The sequence below is a fragment of the Aspergillus udagawae genome (genome assembly GCF_001078395.1).
Source record: "Aspergillus udagawae IFM 46973 DNA, scaffold_4, whole genome shotgun sequence".
NCBI classification, from domain to species: domain Eukaryota; kingdom Fungi; phylum Ascomycota; class Eurotiomycetes; order Eurotiales; family Aspergillaceae; genus Aspergillus; species Aspergillus udagawae.
Window position 1 is genome coordinate 2,291,623 of NW_025091267.1, and position 18,395 is coordinate 2,310,017.

The following is an 18,395-nucleotide window of genomic DNA, read 5'->3' on the forward strand; positions in this document are numbered from 1 at the left end:
ATGAGCAAGGAGACAATGGTTGGGGAAAAAGTGAGACTGGACCTCACGCCAATAGCTGATCGCTGTCCAAAATAGAGATAGAAATGAAGACGAACGGTAAGCCATTTCGAAGAGCAAACGACCCGCTTAACAAAGTTATGGAGTCACGAAGGTTGATGGAAAAAAGAAATCAAATGAGGGACACGCCAAGTCTCGGCTGATCGTCAACCAAGAAGGCGGATGTGAAATTGATGAGTGTGTGAAAAACGGCTGTGATCCATTCCATGGATATTCACAGTTCTCGATGTAGCGCCTCATCGTCGGTGGTCTTTTGCGAGTTCCGTCTGCTCAAGATCTCTTCTAGGACGTCGAGCCGCTCGCGAGTAGTCCTGATAGCATGATTCATCTCGCGATCAGACATCCTCTCATTGCGCAGCTTGTCCTGCAGCTGATGGGAACCTTGGCGCAGCTGGGAATCGGTGGGTCGGCTAGCTGCCGGAAAGGCCATCCCCTCCATGCCAACTCGATCCTCCAGCCAGCTCCAGAGTTCACTCTCCTCCCTTCGCCACATCTCCTCATAGGCAGCCAGCCGCTGAGGTAAGGAATAACCAGGACATCCTATATCATGCGACGCCCGCGAGGTTTGAGAAGGGCTTCGGAACAAGACCATGAAAAGCAAAATGCCAATAACCAGAACAGCAACATTGCCATTCAACGCCGGTTTCAGGATATCCACAACAGGCCCCAGCAGCCCATGGACCGGCTCCAGAAAACCCCAAGACTTGGCCTGCAACACCTTCGCTTCCTGAGTTGTGTTAGAGGCCACAGTGGCTGCCTCTTCGGGGCCCGTATCGGCCTTTCTACGTTTACCATTTTTACCAACTGCTTTGGTAGCGCCAGCGCCACGAGCACGGGGAGCAACAGCGGCTTTGAGGGCAGCGACAAGCTCGTTGCCGAATGTGGTCTGGCCATCAATGGCACCCTTTTCGATAGGACCTGTACGTTCTTAACGTTAGTCCACGTTTTACCAAGCTGTGAAAGCGGATGTTACCTTTCAACCAACTCTTGCCCGACCATTCAATCGTGCAAGTCATAAAAAACCGTGTTTGATTGCCCGGTGCCCATGTGAACAAATATTTGGTCTTGGTGCAAAATACATTCCCACTAGGCACATCGGGAGTCTGTGTTGAAAGGGTGACGAGAACAGCTTTCTCTAGGTCCAGAAAATCCAAGGTTTCAGTGCTGATGCACTTGGTCTGCTTGGGACCAATGGAGCCATTGAGCGGTTTGATGTATGAATACTTCCTGGTGTTGCTTTCGTTTGTAAGGCCTTTCTTATCACTCTCGAACTGGAGTTCGCCCGACTTCTGGTTTTCAACAAGAAACTTGGGGATGAACGAGCCGGATGCCGGTCCAAAGACATAAGAATATACTTTACCGAGAGGAGCTGGGATGATTTCGTCTTTGATGACTTTGTCATACTGGCCGTTGGGCTCGGTATACTCCGTTGGCGGGTGAGTCGCCGGGCCCGGGAAGTCAGCATCTGCATCACCACCTGGACTTGGTTTGCCAGACTTCGACTCTCCGTTGGAGTTGGGCATCGCAGTCGGCGCTGTACCATTGCCATTCTGAAGCAGACCAGAGGCTTGCCGACTGAGTCCTTTCGTAGGGAGTGAGCGCTCGCTGCCGTTCGCACTGGCGCCTCCTGGTCCGAAGACGCTTTCAGCATTGTCGCCCTCCTCATCCTCGTCGTAGATCTCGTCTTCCTCCTCAACATCGCTCTCGACTTCGCTCTCGCCAGCCTTTTCGGTTTTATCACCGGTACCGGTCGCAACCCTGGTTCCGTTGACGGAGCTCTTGAGGGCCGGGTGGTTAATCTTCCAGATGTTCACCATCAGGTCATAGGTGGACTCTCGACTAAGTAGACTTCGGAATGTATGACGAGCGTGCAATGTCTGGATGGCTATTGCATTGGGAAACACCATCGCGGTTGACTCCTTCTCTATGGCGACGATTTCATCGAAACTGATGACGAGAGTCGTAACCCAGCCAAGGATATTGCTGGAGAAGCAAATGTGCCCTTCGGAGATGTAGATACGCCCCGCCAGGATGATCTCTCTCTGCAAGGCACAGCTGTAATCTTCAATGAGGTAGTCATCCTCGGGGACACTACGGAACAGTTGATGGAAATCCCGGTTTCTCTTCTTGCTCGCCACAGCGAATCCTGTCAGGCGAGGCACACTGGCATTGGCGCCCGGTACCCCCAGAGCAATGGCGCTAGCCCCAGCCAGTCCTACCGTTGATGCGGTCGCACCGGAAGAGCCTCGATGACGCCTCTGAGCCAGTCGACTTCGCACGCTTCCGCTTCGATGAGGCCGAGTGCCACTTTCGCCCTCGAATATGCTACCGCTCGGAGTGGTCTGATCACCTCCGCCATCCGCGCGTGAAAGGGAGTTGGTTGATTGCAACTCCAGGCCCTCCTCCGCCGGATGCGCTAACGATTGCTCAGAAGGTTTTTCATAAGCCATATAGACCGCACGCGCAGCGTGTTGATCCTCAAGTCTTGCTGCCTCCTCATCTTTCTGATATGCGGCACGTTTCTCGGGTGCCCTATCAGGTTTCGTGATCACAACGCCATCGGGAGTCGAAACAGAACCGCCAGAAGGCGCATCAATGCCAAGATGGCTGAAATTCAAGTCCCCAGACCCCAGCGTATCGATGGCAGATGCTTTTCTCTCCTCGGGTGGCCTCTCATTCTCTTTTGAGCCTTCCGCTGTGCCCTTGGGCGGTGATTCGTCAGAGGCTGCGGGTTCAGGTTGGGCCACTGTTCGCGCCTTGGCTTGTGGATTGAGGCTGCTGCTCAGAGTCGACGCGGCATTCTGAGCGGCGGAAAAGACGGAGGAGAAGAAACCAGTTTGCTGGTTGCTGGACGGAGACCTGGAAGTAGCTTTAGGTTCTTCGGCGGTAGGGGTCAACGCGGATATCGAGTTTGAGAGTTTACTAGGCTTGTGAGACGCAGAGGATGCAGACCGCACGCGTCGGTGCGAGATCATGTTTCCAGACGTGCTTACAACGACGCCTGACGGTAGGTCCTTTGACTTGACGGACTCTGGAGACTCTGTGATGTCAGGGGAGGAGAACAATTTAGGGAACTCTGAGCGACCATTAGTGGGAGTGGGAGGGGTCACGGTGGTTTGAGGTGCAGGATGCGCAGTATGTGGCGGCGTTCTCGGCGGGTTGGGTCCCTCTGGAACCCGCAGAGGCTTGTCCTCCTTGACATCCGTCCGAATTGGTGTGGGTACAGGCGGGGGCTCGATGGACATGGTCTGGCTGCGCTTCGACGAGAGGCTGCTTCTTCTGCTTAACAGGCCGCCGCTCTTCTTGCTCTCGCCCGAGGTGGAAGATGCTCGTTCGCGACTGGAATCCTTCTTGTTTGAATTTGAGCTAAACGCACTTTTCAGTCGCCTGCCCGGCGAGACGCTGCGCTTCTTACTGCTGCGCTCCTCTGGGATACTCAACATAGGACCCGATGAGGTAGCGGGTCTGGAGAGTTCTCCTTCCAGGAAAGTCTCCGAGCCAGTTGCACTGGGCCCACTGACGGCGGATTCGACGTCTGCCAGCGCCTCGTCGGTGTCATTCGGGTCCACAGAGGTAGTCTTGATTAATGGTGAGGAGGAAGTGTAGAAGCCAGTATGGGAATTTCGAGTAGTGAGAGGAGGAGTCCTTCAGAGGTAACGGGAGAGGGTCAGTAATTAATTGCTTCTCCTGAATGATAGAGGAGCTATGCGTCAAGGCTTACCGATCAGGCTCAGAATCGTCAGTTAGAAGATTGATGACTTCTCCTGGCGGGCTCAGATTGTCATTCGCCGACGAGGACTCGCCGCGAGACTCGTTTGATCGACTCTCCTGTAGGTCCTGGTCATTCTCCGAGACTAGTGACAGTTCCTCCGTTTTCTTCTGCTCCTTCTCCTTCTTTCGCTTCCGCCGAGCATTCAGTAGCTTGGAAAACCCGCTGGAACCTGCCTTTGCGGTTTCGGCTACTTCGCCTGCTTGTGATTTAGGTCTGTCAGAACCGGATGAGATTGACGTGCGCCCATTGCTGCGGCCGGAGCTCCACATGGTGTCTAAGTCGGCGGGAGTGGTCCAAGTTCGATTGGATTTACTGAAACCTTGTGGTTCAGTCTGGGGAACCGGAGGAGGCTCCGGGATTGTGGGTTCCTCCATGAGGAATATAGCGGAGTGCGCAAAAGGGAAGGAAACGAAGGGACGGGTCGAGAAGCCGACGCAGAATGTGAGTAATGTTCACTCCAGTCCAATCAATGATCCGAAGGAAATCTTAAGCCGGTTCTTGAGTGTGGCAGAATTGAAGTACAGAATTCTTGCCTAAGCGTCCATCAAGGACCGGTGGCTGGAATTCAGGCTGTACAATTATAGGGAAGAGGGGGAAGAAACAGTATGGGGGGAAGCGGTTGTGGACGACCGCATTCCCAGCAGCATGTTTCACAACAAATGGGAGTGAATGTGCTGGTATTTCCTTCCCTAAAATTGAGGGATCAGAACTTGTAGATATAGAGTAGATAAAAATGAATCAAAATGAACGGAAGTCAGCGAGGGACACGATGGAAAAGAAGCTGGGGAGAGCCGGGAAAATGACGACGGCCGCCGACAGGTTCACGTCGCAGCAAGAAAGCTCCCGTATGTGTATTACCATCTCCCCGGTGAGACTGAGGACGCCCAGCATGTAATGACTGTCATGAAGCGGTATTACCCTTTCGTAATTTACTTTGGAGCCGGCCCACGCTTATTTTTGGATTGGGAGTGGAGTCCGTGGCTTTCTTTATGGTACAGTACATATTTTTGGCATCCAGATTCTAGATCAATCATCTATGGTCGACAGGGGCAAGAGTACAGACTCGACAAGTTACATAGTAAATGGTAGTACTTCCAAATTCCTCCCCTTCCTGAAGGGTGCTAGAGGTGATTGTCCGGATGAGGACCTCTATTGCAAAAGGTAAAGGTAATGGTAATGTCACGGTTGCATTTGATGCCTTAGGCTCATCTCACTTTGGCGGTCTGTGTATGGCGTCACGACCTCTTATCAAAGTTATCTCTTCCTACTCTTCCTGTCATCTCACTGAGCTGCTTTTGGCAACTACAAACAGATCATTAGGTACAACCGGTATCTATGCAGCAGCCATGGAGACTGCGCCGCTCACCCTGGTATGTGCTAGTCATATATGTTCCGCAGTACTTTCTCCTACTAATCCCACCGAATTAGGCTCATACCCACGCCCGCAACGCCGTCCTAGAGACGCGCAAAGCCAATCCTGTGGCAGCGAGCGAGGAGCACGACTTGGCTGCTGGCGAATTTGCGACAGCTGCCCAAAATATTTCCGATCGTGAGGTACATTTGCATTGCTGAAATTCAACATTCAGTCAAGATCTAACGCGGTGTTCATTGTCTGTCTCGCAGGCCTTGCGTACTCTCCAGCTGCTCGAGCAGCATCATAAGAAGCTCGCTCAAATCCTTCGCTTTCAACATGAGAATCCAGTCAGTACTACATCCGCTGCCACTGCTCAGACCGGAACTGGAGAATCGGAGACAATGAAGTTAGCCCAGACCTCGCCAGAGCAAGCGCAGCAGCAGCCACCTAGATTGGTTGGCAACACTCGGTTACCGGCAAGAGAAACCTCTTCTATTGCCAGTAACCTGGCCTCTGCACGAGGAATACCGTCCCAGCCTCGCCGTGCCTCTCCCGTTTCCCCGACTGTATCCTCGCAACAGGCGGGAGCGAGGATGATCGAGGGTCCCAGCAAGCTGAAGACCGGAGAGTCACGACTACGAGGAACGCAAGCCCACAATGTAAGGGACCGTCCGAGCGGCGTAGCTGCATCAAAACAACCCTGGTCCCCACCAGTCACCAGTCCTACCGAAATCACATCTCAGCAATTCGTGCCGCCGGAAGCGGTCGAACCAGGTCGGCAGAAGACCAAAGCAACACCCTCCGAGGAGCCCTTCCAACGCTTCTACTCGACTTTTGAAGGTCTCATCTCTAAAATTTCTGCACCTCTAGCATTTGCCGGTCTCCCGCTCGGATCAGAGACATCCACACAGTCTGACTCCGCAAGACGCAAATCACCCGCCGACACCAAAGTCGATCGCCATCAAGCAACCTCTGACCCAGTCGGCCAGTTCACCGAGCCGGACGTCAGCAAGATATTCTCCCGCGCCGCCCTCCGTGCGATTCGAGACTCAAACGGCAACGGAGCAGGGAACACCGCAGAATCGTTTTACGTCGTGCCTACCACGGGGGGGACCGTCTCGTACGCCGGCATCCTCACCCGAGCCGAGAAGGAAGCCCGGCGCACCAGCATCGATGAGGCGGACGATGACTTTGTCGATGCGCGCGAGACTCCCGCATCGCCTGAGCTACGCCAGAGCCTGACGGGCTCACGTGGCCGGGCGAGTCGCGCCGCGGACAAACTCACGAGTCTGCACAATCCCAAAACGATGGAGGAACTGCAGATGGAGAATCAGGCGCTCAAGCATCTATCCGATACCCTCTCCAAACGGCTACACATGTGGGAAGTCAATGCGCAGTCATCCTCCATGGCTTTGCAGCAGTCCCTGAAAGCAATGCACCACCACAACGGCCCCTGGCCCGACCATCCTTACGGTGCCCAGGGTTCCTCCGCCGCTGTGTCTCCTTCCGCTGCAATTGACTCGGACCAGCGTATGAAGGAACTGGAAGAGCGCATGCGCCGGAACGAAAAGGAGCTGGAGCGCGTCCGCCGTGAGAACGAGAAACTACGGGACGTCCTGGGCCGCTACCGAGAACGATGGGAGAAATTGAAGGAAGGAGCGAAGACTAGACGGGCAGAGGGTAGAGCCGCTGCGGGTCCTTCTTCTACCGCAGATACAGTCAAGGACAGTGACAAGTCCGGAGCTACTCCTAATCCCGAACCCAGTACCCAGGAGCAGGCCGAGAGCGCCAAGTCAAAATCGGATGGCGACACGGAGAATGAAAGTGTAGGGCCAGAGACGAAAGCGGATTCCTCTGATAGCTAGCGCCTCATTGGTAGCTAGCTGGGCAGGTGGCCACGCCATCTTGGTTGCAGGTTGTGCTTAGACAGGGGTACTCTAGGCGATATTCCTCAGAGTCTTCAAAATATGTTACAGTCGAAGCTTCCTTCACCATTGAACACAAGATTGGCTAGTATCAATAGACAACGACGAATTGTCATGTTAATATATTCCTGTGTTGAAGCACAGACTCTATCGATAAGTCCATGGATACTCCAGCCTATCAGCATACGCCAATCTACCAAATGCCATGTGTCCCACCTCTGGACATGTTGACAAGTAAATCTTAATAAACTATATACACCTGCCCCAAACGCACAACGTTGGAACCACCTGAACAAAAGCCACAACTGCATCTACTTTACTGCACGTAAAAGGTAGCATTGCCCCTGATATCCGCGGAGCTGCTCCCCACCAAGGCAGTGAACGCACCCGGCTCAACAACATACTTCATCGCCGAGTTCCACAGCCCCAGATTCTGCACCTTGATCTGGATCTTCACGGTCTTGGTCTTCTTAGCGGGGATGACCACCTTCTCGAACCCCTTGAGCTGACGGTTCGGCACGACAACCGACGCAATCTCATCCTGGATGTACACCTGCACGACCTCCGTCCCGTCCATGCTCTTGTGGGTGTTTGTCACGTCGACGCTGACGGTGATGGTATCCGAGGCGGTGACGTTGGACTTGTCGACGGTGACGGGACCGTACGCAAAGGTCGAGTAGCTCTTGCCGTAGCCGAAGGGGTACCAGGGGAGCGGGCTGCCGAAGACGTACTGGTGGCCGAAGACGAGGCTGCCGTTGGGCAGCTCGTAGCCGGAGTCGCCGATGGAGCGAGCCGAGTTGAGGTAGTCGTAGTAGATGGGGAGGTCGCCGACGTAGGACGGGAAGCTGACAGAGAGCTTGCCGGAGGGGTTGTAGTCGCCGAAGAGGACGTCGGCGAGGGCGTTGCCCCCTTCCTCGGAGGGGTAGAACTGCTGGACCAGGGCGGCGGTCGAGTTGGAGAGCCAGGTCTCCGTCACGGGCTTGCCGCTGCTGAGGACGACGATGGTGGGGACGCCGGTGGCAACGATGGCTTTGATGAGGGGGGCTTGGGCGCCGACGAGGGAGAGGTCGTTTACGTCGACGTGTTCGCCGGTCCTGCGTCAAGGGTTAGTTGGCGATGCAGGGTATTTCGCTCAACTGGGGGTGACTCACGTTGCGTTGAGTCCTTGCCACAGCTCCATCTGATCTCTCGACCATGTGCCCACGACTACAATGGCCACGTCGGATTTCTTCGCTGCCTCCACGGCCTCGGCGAAGCCGGACTGGTCGTTGCTCCATCGCTCGCATCCCTTGGCGTAGTGGATGTTCGCCTTTTTACCAACCGCGGCCTTGATACCGTCCAGGGGAGTGACGCCCCGGTACTGGCTCTTGTAGACCACGTAGTCTCCGTACTAGTCGGTATGAGCAATGTGTCATCGATGTTAAGCGTTGCAAAGCGGCACTTACATTCATGAATCCATGGGCCATGGGTCCAATGACGGCAATGTTGCCCTGCTTCTTCAGAGGAAGGGTGTTGTTGTGGTTTTCCAGCAAAACAATGGACTCCTTGTCCAACTGCCTGGCCAGCTTGACAGCTTCCTTGCTGTGAATGAGCTTGTTCCATTGAGATACAGGAGCGGCGGGATAGGGGTTTTCAAAGAGGCCCATCTCGAACTTCACTCTCAGCACTCTTGAGACGGCGGTGTCGACAGTCTTGATATCAAGCTTGCCGGACTTGACCAGTTCAGGGATCTTCTGAAAGTTGCTTTGTATATTGTCAGCAAGCAAACAATCAAATCTCAGATAAGAACTTACAAGGAACCACCGCCCATCTCAACGTCGTTGCCGGCAGGAAGAGCCTGGAGAGTGACGGCTTCCATGTCAATAGGGTTGCTTCTGCAGAGCTTGAACGCCGAGCACAGTCTATCTGTGCCGCCGGCGTCACTCATGACAAAGTAATCGTAGCCCCATTCGCCTCTCAGGATCTCGGTCAGAGTATGGTAGTCCGAAACAGCAGGGATGCCGTCATATCTAAGCAAAGGTTGTCAGCAGCTTCTTAAGGTTACCGTCAAGACACACTTACGAATGATAAGCACTCATGATACTCCATGCGCCAGCGTCGATGATCGCCCGCTTGAAGGACGGGAACCAGCTTTCTAGGTCAGTGTTTCATTCATATCCTGTTCCTTGGTCACTTACGTTGTGCGCAGGTATCTCTCGCCGCCATGAACAGGAGCAGTGTTGATTCCCTGTTCAGGCTGGCTGAATCCCATGAAGTGCTTGACCATTGAAGAGACATTGAGACTCTGGAGACCCTTGACATAGCTATAGCCCATCTCTCCTGCAAGGTATGGATCTTCGGAGAATGTTTCTTCGACCTAGGAGCGGGTACGTTAGTCCTCTACATGATAGACGATCGATCGCATGGCTTACCCGACCATATCGCAGCTCACGAGCCAGGTCCACGACAGGAGCAAAGAGCTGGGTGACACCAAGTGTACGAGCTTCCTGGGCGACGTATTTGGCCATCTCCTGGACCAGCTGTAACTCGGTGTTAGATGTGCCTCCGGCAACAATATGCAGAATACATACCTCTCTGTTGAAGGAGCAGCCATATGCAATAGGAGAATTGAAGACTGTCGCGTTGCCAATCAAGAAACCATGAATACCTATAGACGATCGACTGCCATCAGCATTTGACAAGAGTGAACCGTATAATCAGCCATACCCTCAGTCTGGACAAGCGCCGGAATTCCAAGCGTCGTGTTATGTATGAGATAATCCTGGGCTCTCTTGACATTGGTAGCAATCCAATCCCAAGAAACGGGATAGCCAACTGGAAACCATCGTCAATGCTATCATTCGTGTGAAGTCAGGACCCGGTTTCTCTACCATAGAACGATCCCGCTTTCATCTTCATATTCTCGACAAGACCGGTGTAGTTGAATGCTCCGCTGGTAGAATTCATCCAATTGGTAATATCACCTGCAACCAGCCCAATTAGCTTGTCAATGAACAGGACTATTGAAGAGCAAAGGGAGCAAATCTTCAACGAACCCTGCATCAATTGGGCCATCTTATCCTCGATCGTCATCCTGCCCAGAAGATCGCTCACTCGCTCTTCCACAGACGCACTGGCATCTTTGTACAGCGGCGTCGAAGCAGCTTGTCCTGTAGACAAAGCCGAAACAAGCTGCAAGAGCAGCAAGCTCTTGGAGAGGAAAGTTCCAACCATCCTATGCGAAGTGGACAGATTCAAACTTTCCTTGTAGAAACGGTAATTGCGAGATCTCTCCTCAGCAAGCCATGCAGGGGGCAGAGACACAACCAGAAAAGAAAAAGGACAATTGATCCACGAGGGAGGCACGCCAATTTATCTATTTACCACGCTGCTGCAGTCTGCGCTCTGCAATCTCCGCAGTGCACGCCATTGTCCAGTAACCACTCTCGTCTCGGCATGTGGCTAGGCCATGCTCGGAGCAGAAAAAAAGGTGAAAATAAGAGATCATCGTAATAAATTGCCTCCATCGCCATCCCAATCTAATGGACCGATGTTGTACCGATTGCCAGAAAAGAGGCAAGCGTCCAAGCTATCGTGCTTTAGGTTGGAGGTTAGGACGAGTGCGGAGATGAATCCGGCTCGAAAACACCGTTAGGGCCTTAGGGGAGTTGAGGAAGTCATATATTGGCGAATGAATACATCAGCTTGGTACGGACCAAAGATCCACAGTCCACGGAACTGTCTTGGACAGCAATGGCAACTCGCAAGTGCTAAGGAATTGGGGAATGAGTTGAGCCGATATCCCCGGAATTGCAGCGATGACAAGATGCGGAGAAGCAGTCGGACGGCTAAATTCAAGGCCCTAATAATGAAAGTTTAGCAGGATGAATGCCTAGTGGCTGACTTAATTGGGCTTTGCAGGATTTATCAAGACGAGCGTCGAGACTGGCGAGGATTAAATGATCCATGCTGGGATCTAAGGGAATTAGGGTGCTGCAAGATGTGTATTTTCCACCTATGGAATCATTGGATGCAAGTCAACGCAGAAACCACAAGAGAAATCCTGCGCCCATTAGCTGATCATTTCCCGCAATTGCCATGATAGTGGGCCGGGGTCAAGGATCGCATTACGGTACCTCGTAAAGGAATCTGGGACTGGAAGCATGGGAGCCAGGGGAGAGGAGAATGGATGTGTCACTGCTCTGGCTGGAAGAGATCCCCCTGAATTGTTGAATGGTATCCATAGGACGTCAATTATTACCAGGACTCGCATCGCAACAATGGCTCAATAGTTATGTATATAATGGAGCCAAACCCAGCAATGCCATGTCCAAGTATAAAACTACTATTAAACGACAGGAACCGATATCTAATAAATATATGGACTCAGAATTAAACCGGCTAACCCCCCATTATTACAACAATAACAACAAAATATTTACCGGCGACCTGAATGAGCCTGCCGCTGCAGAGAAGAAAGTGCTCCCTTCAGGCCTACGCCTGCGTATCTGCGCCGCTTTGGCGACCGCCCTCTCCATCATGCGTCTCGGTGCTATCATCATTCTCGTCTGCTTCGACTGCTGTCGTATTGTCCAACACCTTGTTGCTGCTATTAGGCTTTCGTAGAGCTCCACCGAGCCATGCTAGACCTCCACTCCACGAATCACTCAAGCTGCGCAGTCGGGTCAGCGTAGTGATACCATTTCCGCTCTGATTGATGGACTGATCTTCTGAGTCTACAACCGGGGTGGGATCACCAACGGTCCCAGGAGCCGTCGGGAGATCCCCAGTAGAATGGAGTCGAGCAGTCGCACGTTGGATTGGAAGGTGATGGTCATTCTCGACACCCGCATCCATCTCATCTGAACGGTCTCTGAAGTCACTGCCCCGGTTGCGCATGTAGCCGTCGACGACAGTAGTACTTAGCTGCTTTCTTCGAGCGGACCGCTTATGCGTCTTCCGTTCTTTCATGGGACTTGTTTCGCCACGGCGAAGTGATTCGGCAACGACCGCACTGAAACCTGCAGAAAGGGTAGGGAGAAGTGGGCCGGGAGAAAAATGCTTGGATATGGAATTGCGCAAATTCCTTGCCGGAGGAGTCTGGGGGACGGTATTTGCTCGGTCAGTCGATTCGACGTGGTCGGGCTTGGATGGGGACGAGGGTCGGTGACCGTGATCTTCAATGCCAGGGGCAGGCGGAAACTGCAAGAGGACTGTTGAATCGCTGTTGGCATGCTCGGACGGTTTCGGAGGAGTGGCTGGTCGGTGAAGTTGAGGTTCGGATTTGGAAGCCTGAACGTGTTGTTCCAAGTGGTCCGCCCATGGATTCGTCAATAGTGAGTGCGAGTGAGAGTGTAAAGAAGACGGATCCCCGGGAGACGGCTGTGTAAGAGATTCCGCGGTCAGGGAGCCGACAGGAGATGAAGGAACAGCAGACAGAGCACCCTTGGGAGTGAGTTGGTCCTCATCAGCGTCCTGAAACCCATGGCTCAGTAAAGATCCCGACGGGGACAGTAGATTGTTCTCGCCAGGTGCTGGTTGCCTTTGCCCTGAATTGCGTGTCCTGGGTTGATGTGCAGGAGTGGCATTGTCAACGCTGTCCTGATACCGCTCTCCTCCCAGCAGCCCAATCGCTTCTTCCTCGTCATCAATGGAGAAGGAAGACTCGTCGTCCGCACGGACTCTGCCACTTGTGATAAAGTACACGCCTAGGAATGTCATAAGGCAACCACAGACAAACTTTGAGGCGCGCTCGGCGGTGTAGTTCTCAAAGTCGCGGTACAACACAGCACTTCCAGTGATAACCGACAATGTGAAGAGCACGAATTGCGTTGGGATGACTTGGGTGGAATCGAAACGTTGCAGAGCTCGGTTGATGTACCGAATCTGCATCAGAGCGCTGAAAACTAGGACAAACACCAATAGATAGGTGATCGGAAATGTAATAACATGCCAAAGCGTAAATGACAGCAGTGATGAGACGCCTTTTGTCGACAAAGCGGTATATCCACCTTGATATCTGAATGAGTACTTGGTTCCACGCAATCGAACGACGCATTGATAATGACTAAGACTTACCAAACAGCGCGACTAGCCCAACATCTATAAGGATAGTTCGCGATCCATACATGTGGCTCACCCACATGAGAGCGACTATCAAACAGGCTGTCAGACCCAAGTACAGCTCGAATTCCCAGCGCGTGATCATGACCCATATATCATGTGGGCCGATTTTCTCTTCCGACGAACTGGCACTGAGCACGACCACCACAGCGCCAGCGATTGCAATGAGGACCCCCACGGCATCGCGTTGCCGAAACTTCTCCTTGAGCATTATTGGAGCAATAACGCAGTTTGATATCAGCGCGACGACGCCTAGCGGAGATACAATCGATGCAGGAGCAAACCCGTATGCCATGAAGTTACCGATCTCGCCGAGAGACATGAGCACAATGCCCGCCCACCAGTACGGCGACCGGAGGTATGATTTGCGCCGGCCATGGCGCGAACCCTTATCCCCAGGACGAATAGTTTGGTCTGATAGAAAGGACTCACGTAAGCGACCGCGCGAGCCAGATTCTCCATCCGAGAACTCGTCGCTCCGTCTTAGAAAGTCCTCGGGTAATTCTGGCCCGGAATCCGGAGACTCGTCTCGATAACGAGGAAACGGGCCTCTCTCGCGTCCAGGTTCCCTGTCATCCTCCTCACCTACGGTAGCACCGTAGTCACCTGCTGCATTCCGGCCCGAGTTGGCCCGTTTCCATTGTAGCTCCCTTTGGAGCTTGCTCTGCTCCCACTCCCTTTCGATCCGGATGTGAGCGTAACGTTGAATATTGAGCGCCAGAGATATGAGTACGTTTCCCACCAATGCTGTCACAATACCAATCAGAGACGACCATTCATGTATATGTCCTCCATTGTGACCGCCAGTGTTCGAATCAGAGCCCGTTGTCGACGCAGGTAGATGTCGAAACGATGAAGAGGCGGATGCGGCGGCGGTCGGAGTAGGGGCGAAAGAAGCGACAAGAACCGTAAGCAGGCCTGCTGCTAAGGGCTCCTCTTGAAAGGAAGCCATTCAAATGTTAAAAAAAGAAAAAAAGAGAAGACCAGGCAGGGGAAAGAAACGGGTTGAGGAGCTTCGAGAGCTCCGCTGACACACGTCGAGACGAATCGATCGTTATCAGCCGGGCCAAATTGCTCAATATGATGCGGAACACGGAGACTTGAAGACTGAGGATGAGAACTCGACAGATGTACTCAAGACACTGAAAGAAACCGATCTGATTAAATGATGCTCGAGTTCAACCGTAAACAATCGCTCATGCTGATGAAAAATGGCGCATTCTGTTCCGTGACTTTACTAAGCTCCAAAGCTTTATATCTGCACTTCCCAAGACAAAACGAGACTCCGGCAACAATAAAAGAGGTACGATGTCGGCCAGCAACGGACAGAAAGGGGTGGTCTTGCTGTCGTTCAAGAGCAACGTAGAACGACCGGGATGGTCGGAGGATTGACTGGGCGCGTATTTAGAATTGCGCGAATACGAACGATCGCTTGGAGGATCTAATCAACAAGGCAGCGGATGAGAACAGACTCAAGCGCAGCATCGTGAGTAGTGACAAAGCTAAGGCAAACAGGCAAGTGCGAGCTCATAGCCTTTTTCAGTAAGGTAGTGAGAGAAAGCGACTATTGAAGTGCCCATTTTCCGCCTGGAGGATCATTATTGGTCTGACCTCCACAACAGCCTGGAAAGCCGTCGGTGGACGCCCCTCCCGTCCAACGTCATCGAACATCGAATTTCCCACCAGCTGACAACTCTCTGTCCGCTACTTGAGTCTAATAAGCATAACAATCCTGATAAATGCATACGGATGAGGGTATCTCTAATTGTTGATGCTAGTCCATCAATGATAGTTTTGGATCTGATTACATTAAACAGAAAAATCATGTTCCCCCGCAACGCCATCCATCTTGCCTATATATACATTAGCGCTTGAAAGGACACCTACCCAAGCTGCAGGAGAATGTAAAAATGCCAGGAAACCAGGAAGGTAGAAAGGCTCTTTTGGGGCGATCCTTTCACCGCTTGGCCCTCTTCTTATCGGGTTCTTGCTCTTCCTCGTCATCGCTGAGCTCTCGGAATATCGGTACTGGCTGTGTTTCTTTCCATGCCTTGGTGAAAATCGGGTCCTTCTCGGCTTTCTCGGCGTACTTCAGCAGCGCCTCGCGAGGGTCTTCGTCTCGCATGGAACTAAGAGGAATATTTTCGCGGATATGCCGTTCATCCGGCTGCGATTTTGCGAAAGGAGTAGTTGCCGGCAGGTGTGGTCGTCGCGGGTCCCTGGAACGACCCGAAGCCGTGAGCCCGATGGTTGGATGGCGGGCAGACCAGGTAGCCGAGCTGTAGTGAGGGACTCCGTTCGATCCGACCACAACGGAGTCGCCCGAGATACCAGCAGACAGGTCCGTTGTAAGCGACGAATCATCGTCGATATGGCGACGTTTAGGCGCTTTGGACATGACCAAGGCAGCTCCCTTGGTCGACATAGTGGGATTGTAGAGAACATGTGTCTCGGCGTTGGCGGAACCAGTAATGATCTGATTGAGCTTTTCGTGCCAGAGAACAGTGATGAGAGGTGACCCAGGTGTGACTGGCGTGACAAGCTCGGGTTTCAGCGTAGCTGGATTCAGGATGTGTAGATGGCCAGTCTCTGAGCCCGTAATGACATTGGCCGACGTAGGTGAGAAGACAATGTTGGAAGACGGATAACGAGCTGAACTCGACGGATGCGAGACGGTGGTGATCGGTTGTTTGAATTTTCGAGTGTCCCAGAGCTTGATGGTATCGTCCCCTCCCTTGGTGATCACTAGTCTTCCGTCGGAGCTGATGTCCAGTCCACTGGTCCATGTATCACGAGTATGGGCATCTCTGATCTCCCCACTAGGCCGAGTGAACGGTCCATTCCCGCCCCACATCAGCAAGCTTCCGTCGAGGGCAGCAGCGACGAGAATACTAGGACCGCCCTGTTTGGGGGAGCCCCATGCGACGGCAGTCATCTTGCTCCGACCAGCGGATCCAGCCACCCTAGACTTGTGTACAATGACTTCCTTTTGCGATCGCCCGACGTTTGCGTCCCAGATGCGAACTGTGCTGTCCGTTCCTGCGGTGACACACAAGTTGTAATCGGCCGGAGACCAAGCGCCACTAGTCACTTCCGCTACATGGCCCTTGGTATTATGAAGATCTCTCAGGTACATGTCCCCTTTCACGAATTCGGTCAAGGTATCGCCGTCACGGTCCAGGATCCGAGGTTGCGGCGTCGCCGAAATGACCATGACATGACTTGGGGACAGAGGATTGAATGCGACATAGTGCACCGGGTGTGTTTCTTGGGCGGCGGATTGCTTCTTAGCAGTCGGATCGACGGATTTGAATGCGCGCACAGTGGACGGTGTCATAGAGGCAAAGTCATGGAGCTTGAGCGTGCAGTCAGTCGAGCCGGTAATCAGTCGCGCTCCTGACGGATCCACCGTCATGGTCGTCACTGCGCGCTCATGCGTCTTAATAAGAAGCTCATGAGAGACTGGGAATTCGTCCTCCTCCTCCTCTTCGTCAGAGTCATCATCGTCGTCGGAATCATCTTCTGAATCGGCTTTTCGGGCGTGTCCTTTTGTGTCATCTTCGCCTTGAGCGTCTTCGATTGCAGGTTTGCTGTCAGTGTCTTCCTTTTTATCGCCATCTGGTTTGGCTGAAAGTTCCGACCGCTTGGTGCGGTTGATCTGGGCATTCACATCAAGCTGCTTTTGTTGCTTGCCGAAGCCACTCGGAAAAAATTTCTTGAATGCTTCTTCATCGAACCCGTCCATTGTGATCGAGAAATCTTGTAACGTGCGTGTTCGAAGCTAATCGGAAAATGACTTGATGATGCCAATAATGTTTCAACAGCTTCCGTTTGCCACTTTTGCAATGTTTGCGGCGTTTGCATCTACAGCGAATACTAACTATGATATCGGCTTATCAAAAGTCCAATATTATGGAGTAAGTCTGGGTGACGACGGAAAGGACATGGTTATGCGTGGCCTTTGGGCCAGAAATTGTGGCCTTTCCACGCTGTGAATCGCCGCTTTTATGAGTAATAGTCAACCTTACTCAGTCTGTCCTAGCGCTGTGAACATCTTGAGATGAGCCTGGCGCCTACACCGTGAGTACAAGGAGTAGAGCAAAAAGGACAAGGAGGGGGGGAAAAAGATAAAGGGCCTTCTTCTTCCTGCTTAAGATGTCGTTTTCCAACATGTTCATGTGTATATATTCTGATCACGCAGCATACAGACTTATTCAGTTCCAATGGTTAGAGGCAAAATAAAGACAGCAGATATTGATTGGAACAGCTTCGTTCAGCAGTCCGAGCCAAAGGTTGAGGATGATCTCGCAGATACTACCAAGGGTTATGTCCGTCATGTCAAACGAAATTTCCAGAAGTTTACATCGAAGCTCCAACCTCCAGACTTGCTTATTGGCTGAAGAATATCACTCTGAGAGTGATTGAAGGTTTCTTTCGCTGGTATCTGGATAACCATAATGTTGAGTATCAGTCAGGATTTTTGGTTTTTGCACGATACTGTAGAATCTTCTGGTGCCAAGAAATGGATAGTCTCTTTCCGTACGCACTGAGGCGTAAGATGACTATGGTAAGGAAATTTTCAGGAGATAAAGATCAAGCTGATTTTGCTAGCTTGTATGCACCACACTAACCGACGAGTACAAGCTTGACTTAGGAGCAAAGACTCAGCCACCTGTTAACATCAATGATCTTCTCTTCAGTACCTATCATCTCATGGCTGTCAGCAAAGTGCAATTCACCACGGTACAGCGTCAACACCAGCATAGTACATTGCGAAAGATGATGGCTTCAACATCTACACACCCTAGAACGCTTATCAAGTCCTCTGGATACATGAGAAGCAATGACTCACTGAAATAAAAGGATGTTAAACTCTATATAGTGAAACACCCAGAAGATCCAAATTATCAGATGCTGCTCATGCAAGTCAAGCATAGGTTAAACAAGGGCAGGAGAAACCGGGGTGTCCCATAAGTCTAATCTCTTACCCAGCTTAAAATCAGCTAATCTTTCAAAGACCAGTCTACACATACACCAAGCAGAATGATAACCTTAGCCTTTGCGTTATCCAAGACATACTGAAATATGCTTTTCTTGACAATGCTTTTGCCAGTGAGCATATCAAGAAGCCTCAAGATATCTAGCTCTATACCCATGTCCCGGCCCATCAACTCAGCACCCTGAT

At 52.2% G+C, this 18,395-nt stretch overlaps 5 protein-coding genes across 5 annotated transcripts; 1 reads left to right on the forward strand and 4 right to left on the reverse strand.

Annotated features, from left to right (window-relative positions):
* Window positions 1-271: 271 nt before the first annotated feature.
* Aud_006187 (uncharacterized protein) lies at window positions 272-4,203 on the reverse strand (the record flags this gene model as incomplete). The annotated part of the gene is made up of 3 exons (XM_043291093.1): window positions 272-975; window positions 1,031-3,702; window positions 3,779-4,203. The coding sequence occupies 3 exons, from the start codon at window positions 4,201-4,203 to the stop codon at window positions 272-274; spliced, it is 3,801 nt and encodes a 1,266-aa protein (XP_043147028.1).
* A 972-nt stretch (window positions 4,204-5,175) lies between these two features.
* Aud_006188 (uncharacterized protein) lies at window positions 5,176-7,048 on the forward strand (the record flags this gene model as incomplete). Its single annotated transcript, XM_043291094.1, has 3 exons — window positions 5,176-5,199; window positions 5,258-5,383; window positions 5,453-7,048. 3 exons carry the CDS (start codon window positions 5,176-5,178, stop codon window positions 7,046-7,048), a joined length of 1,746 nt encoding a protein of 581 aa, XP_043147029.1.
* Window positions 7,049-7,424: 376 nt separating this feature from the next.
* Window positions 7,425-10,321, reverse strand: Aud_006189 (putative beta-glucosidase; the record flags this gene model as incomplete). Its single annotated transcript, XM_043291095.1, has 11 exons — window positions 7,425-8,202; window positions 8,260-8,498; window positions 8,554-8,851; window positions 8,902-9,117; window positions 9,170-9,238; window positions 9,286-9,464; window positions 9,520-9,627; window positions 9,679-9,755; window positions 9,815-9,922; window positions 9,979-10,071; window positions 10,144-10,321. 11 exons carry the CDS (start codon window positions 10,319-10,321, stop codon window positions 7,425-7,427), a joined length of 2,343 nt encoding a protein of 780 aa, XP_043147030.1.
* A 1,260-nt stretch (window positions 10,322-11,581) lies between these two features.
* Window positions 11,582-14,162, reverse strand: Aud_006190 (DUF803 domain membrane protein; the record flags this gene model as incomplete). Its single annotated transcript, XM_043291096.1, has 2 exons — window positions 11,582-13,098; window positions 13,166-14,162. The coding sequence occupies 2 exons, from the start codon at window positions 14,160-14,162 to the stop codon at window positions 11,582-11,584; spliced, it is 2,514 nt and encodes an 837-aa protein (XP_043147031.1).
* A 1,005-nt stretch (window positions 14,163-15,167) lies between these two features.
* Window positions 15,168-16,955, reverse strand: Aud_006191 (WD40 repeat domain-containing protein; the record flags this gene model as incomplete). Its single annotated transcript, XM_043291097.1, has 1 exon — window positions 15,168-16,955. One exon carries the CDS (start codon window positions 16,953-16,955, stop codon window positions 15,168-15,170), a length of 1,788 nt encoding a protein of 595 aa, XP_043147032.1.
* Window positions 16,956-18,395: the final 1,440 nt, after the last annotated feature.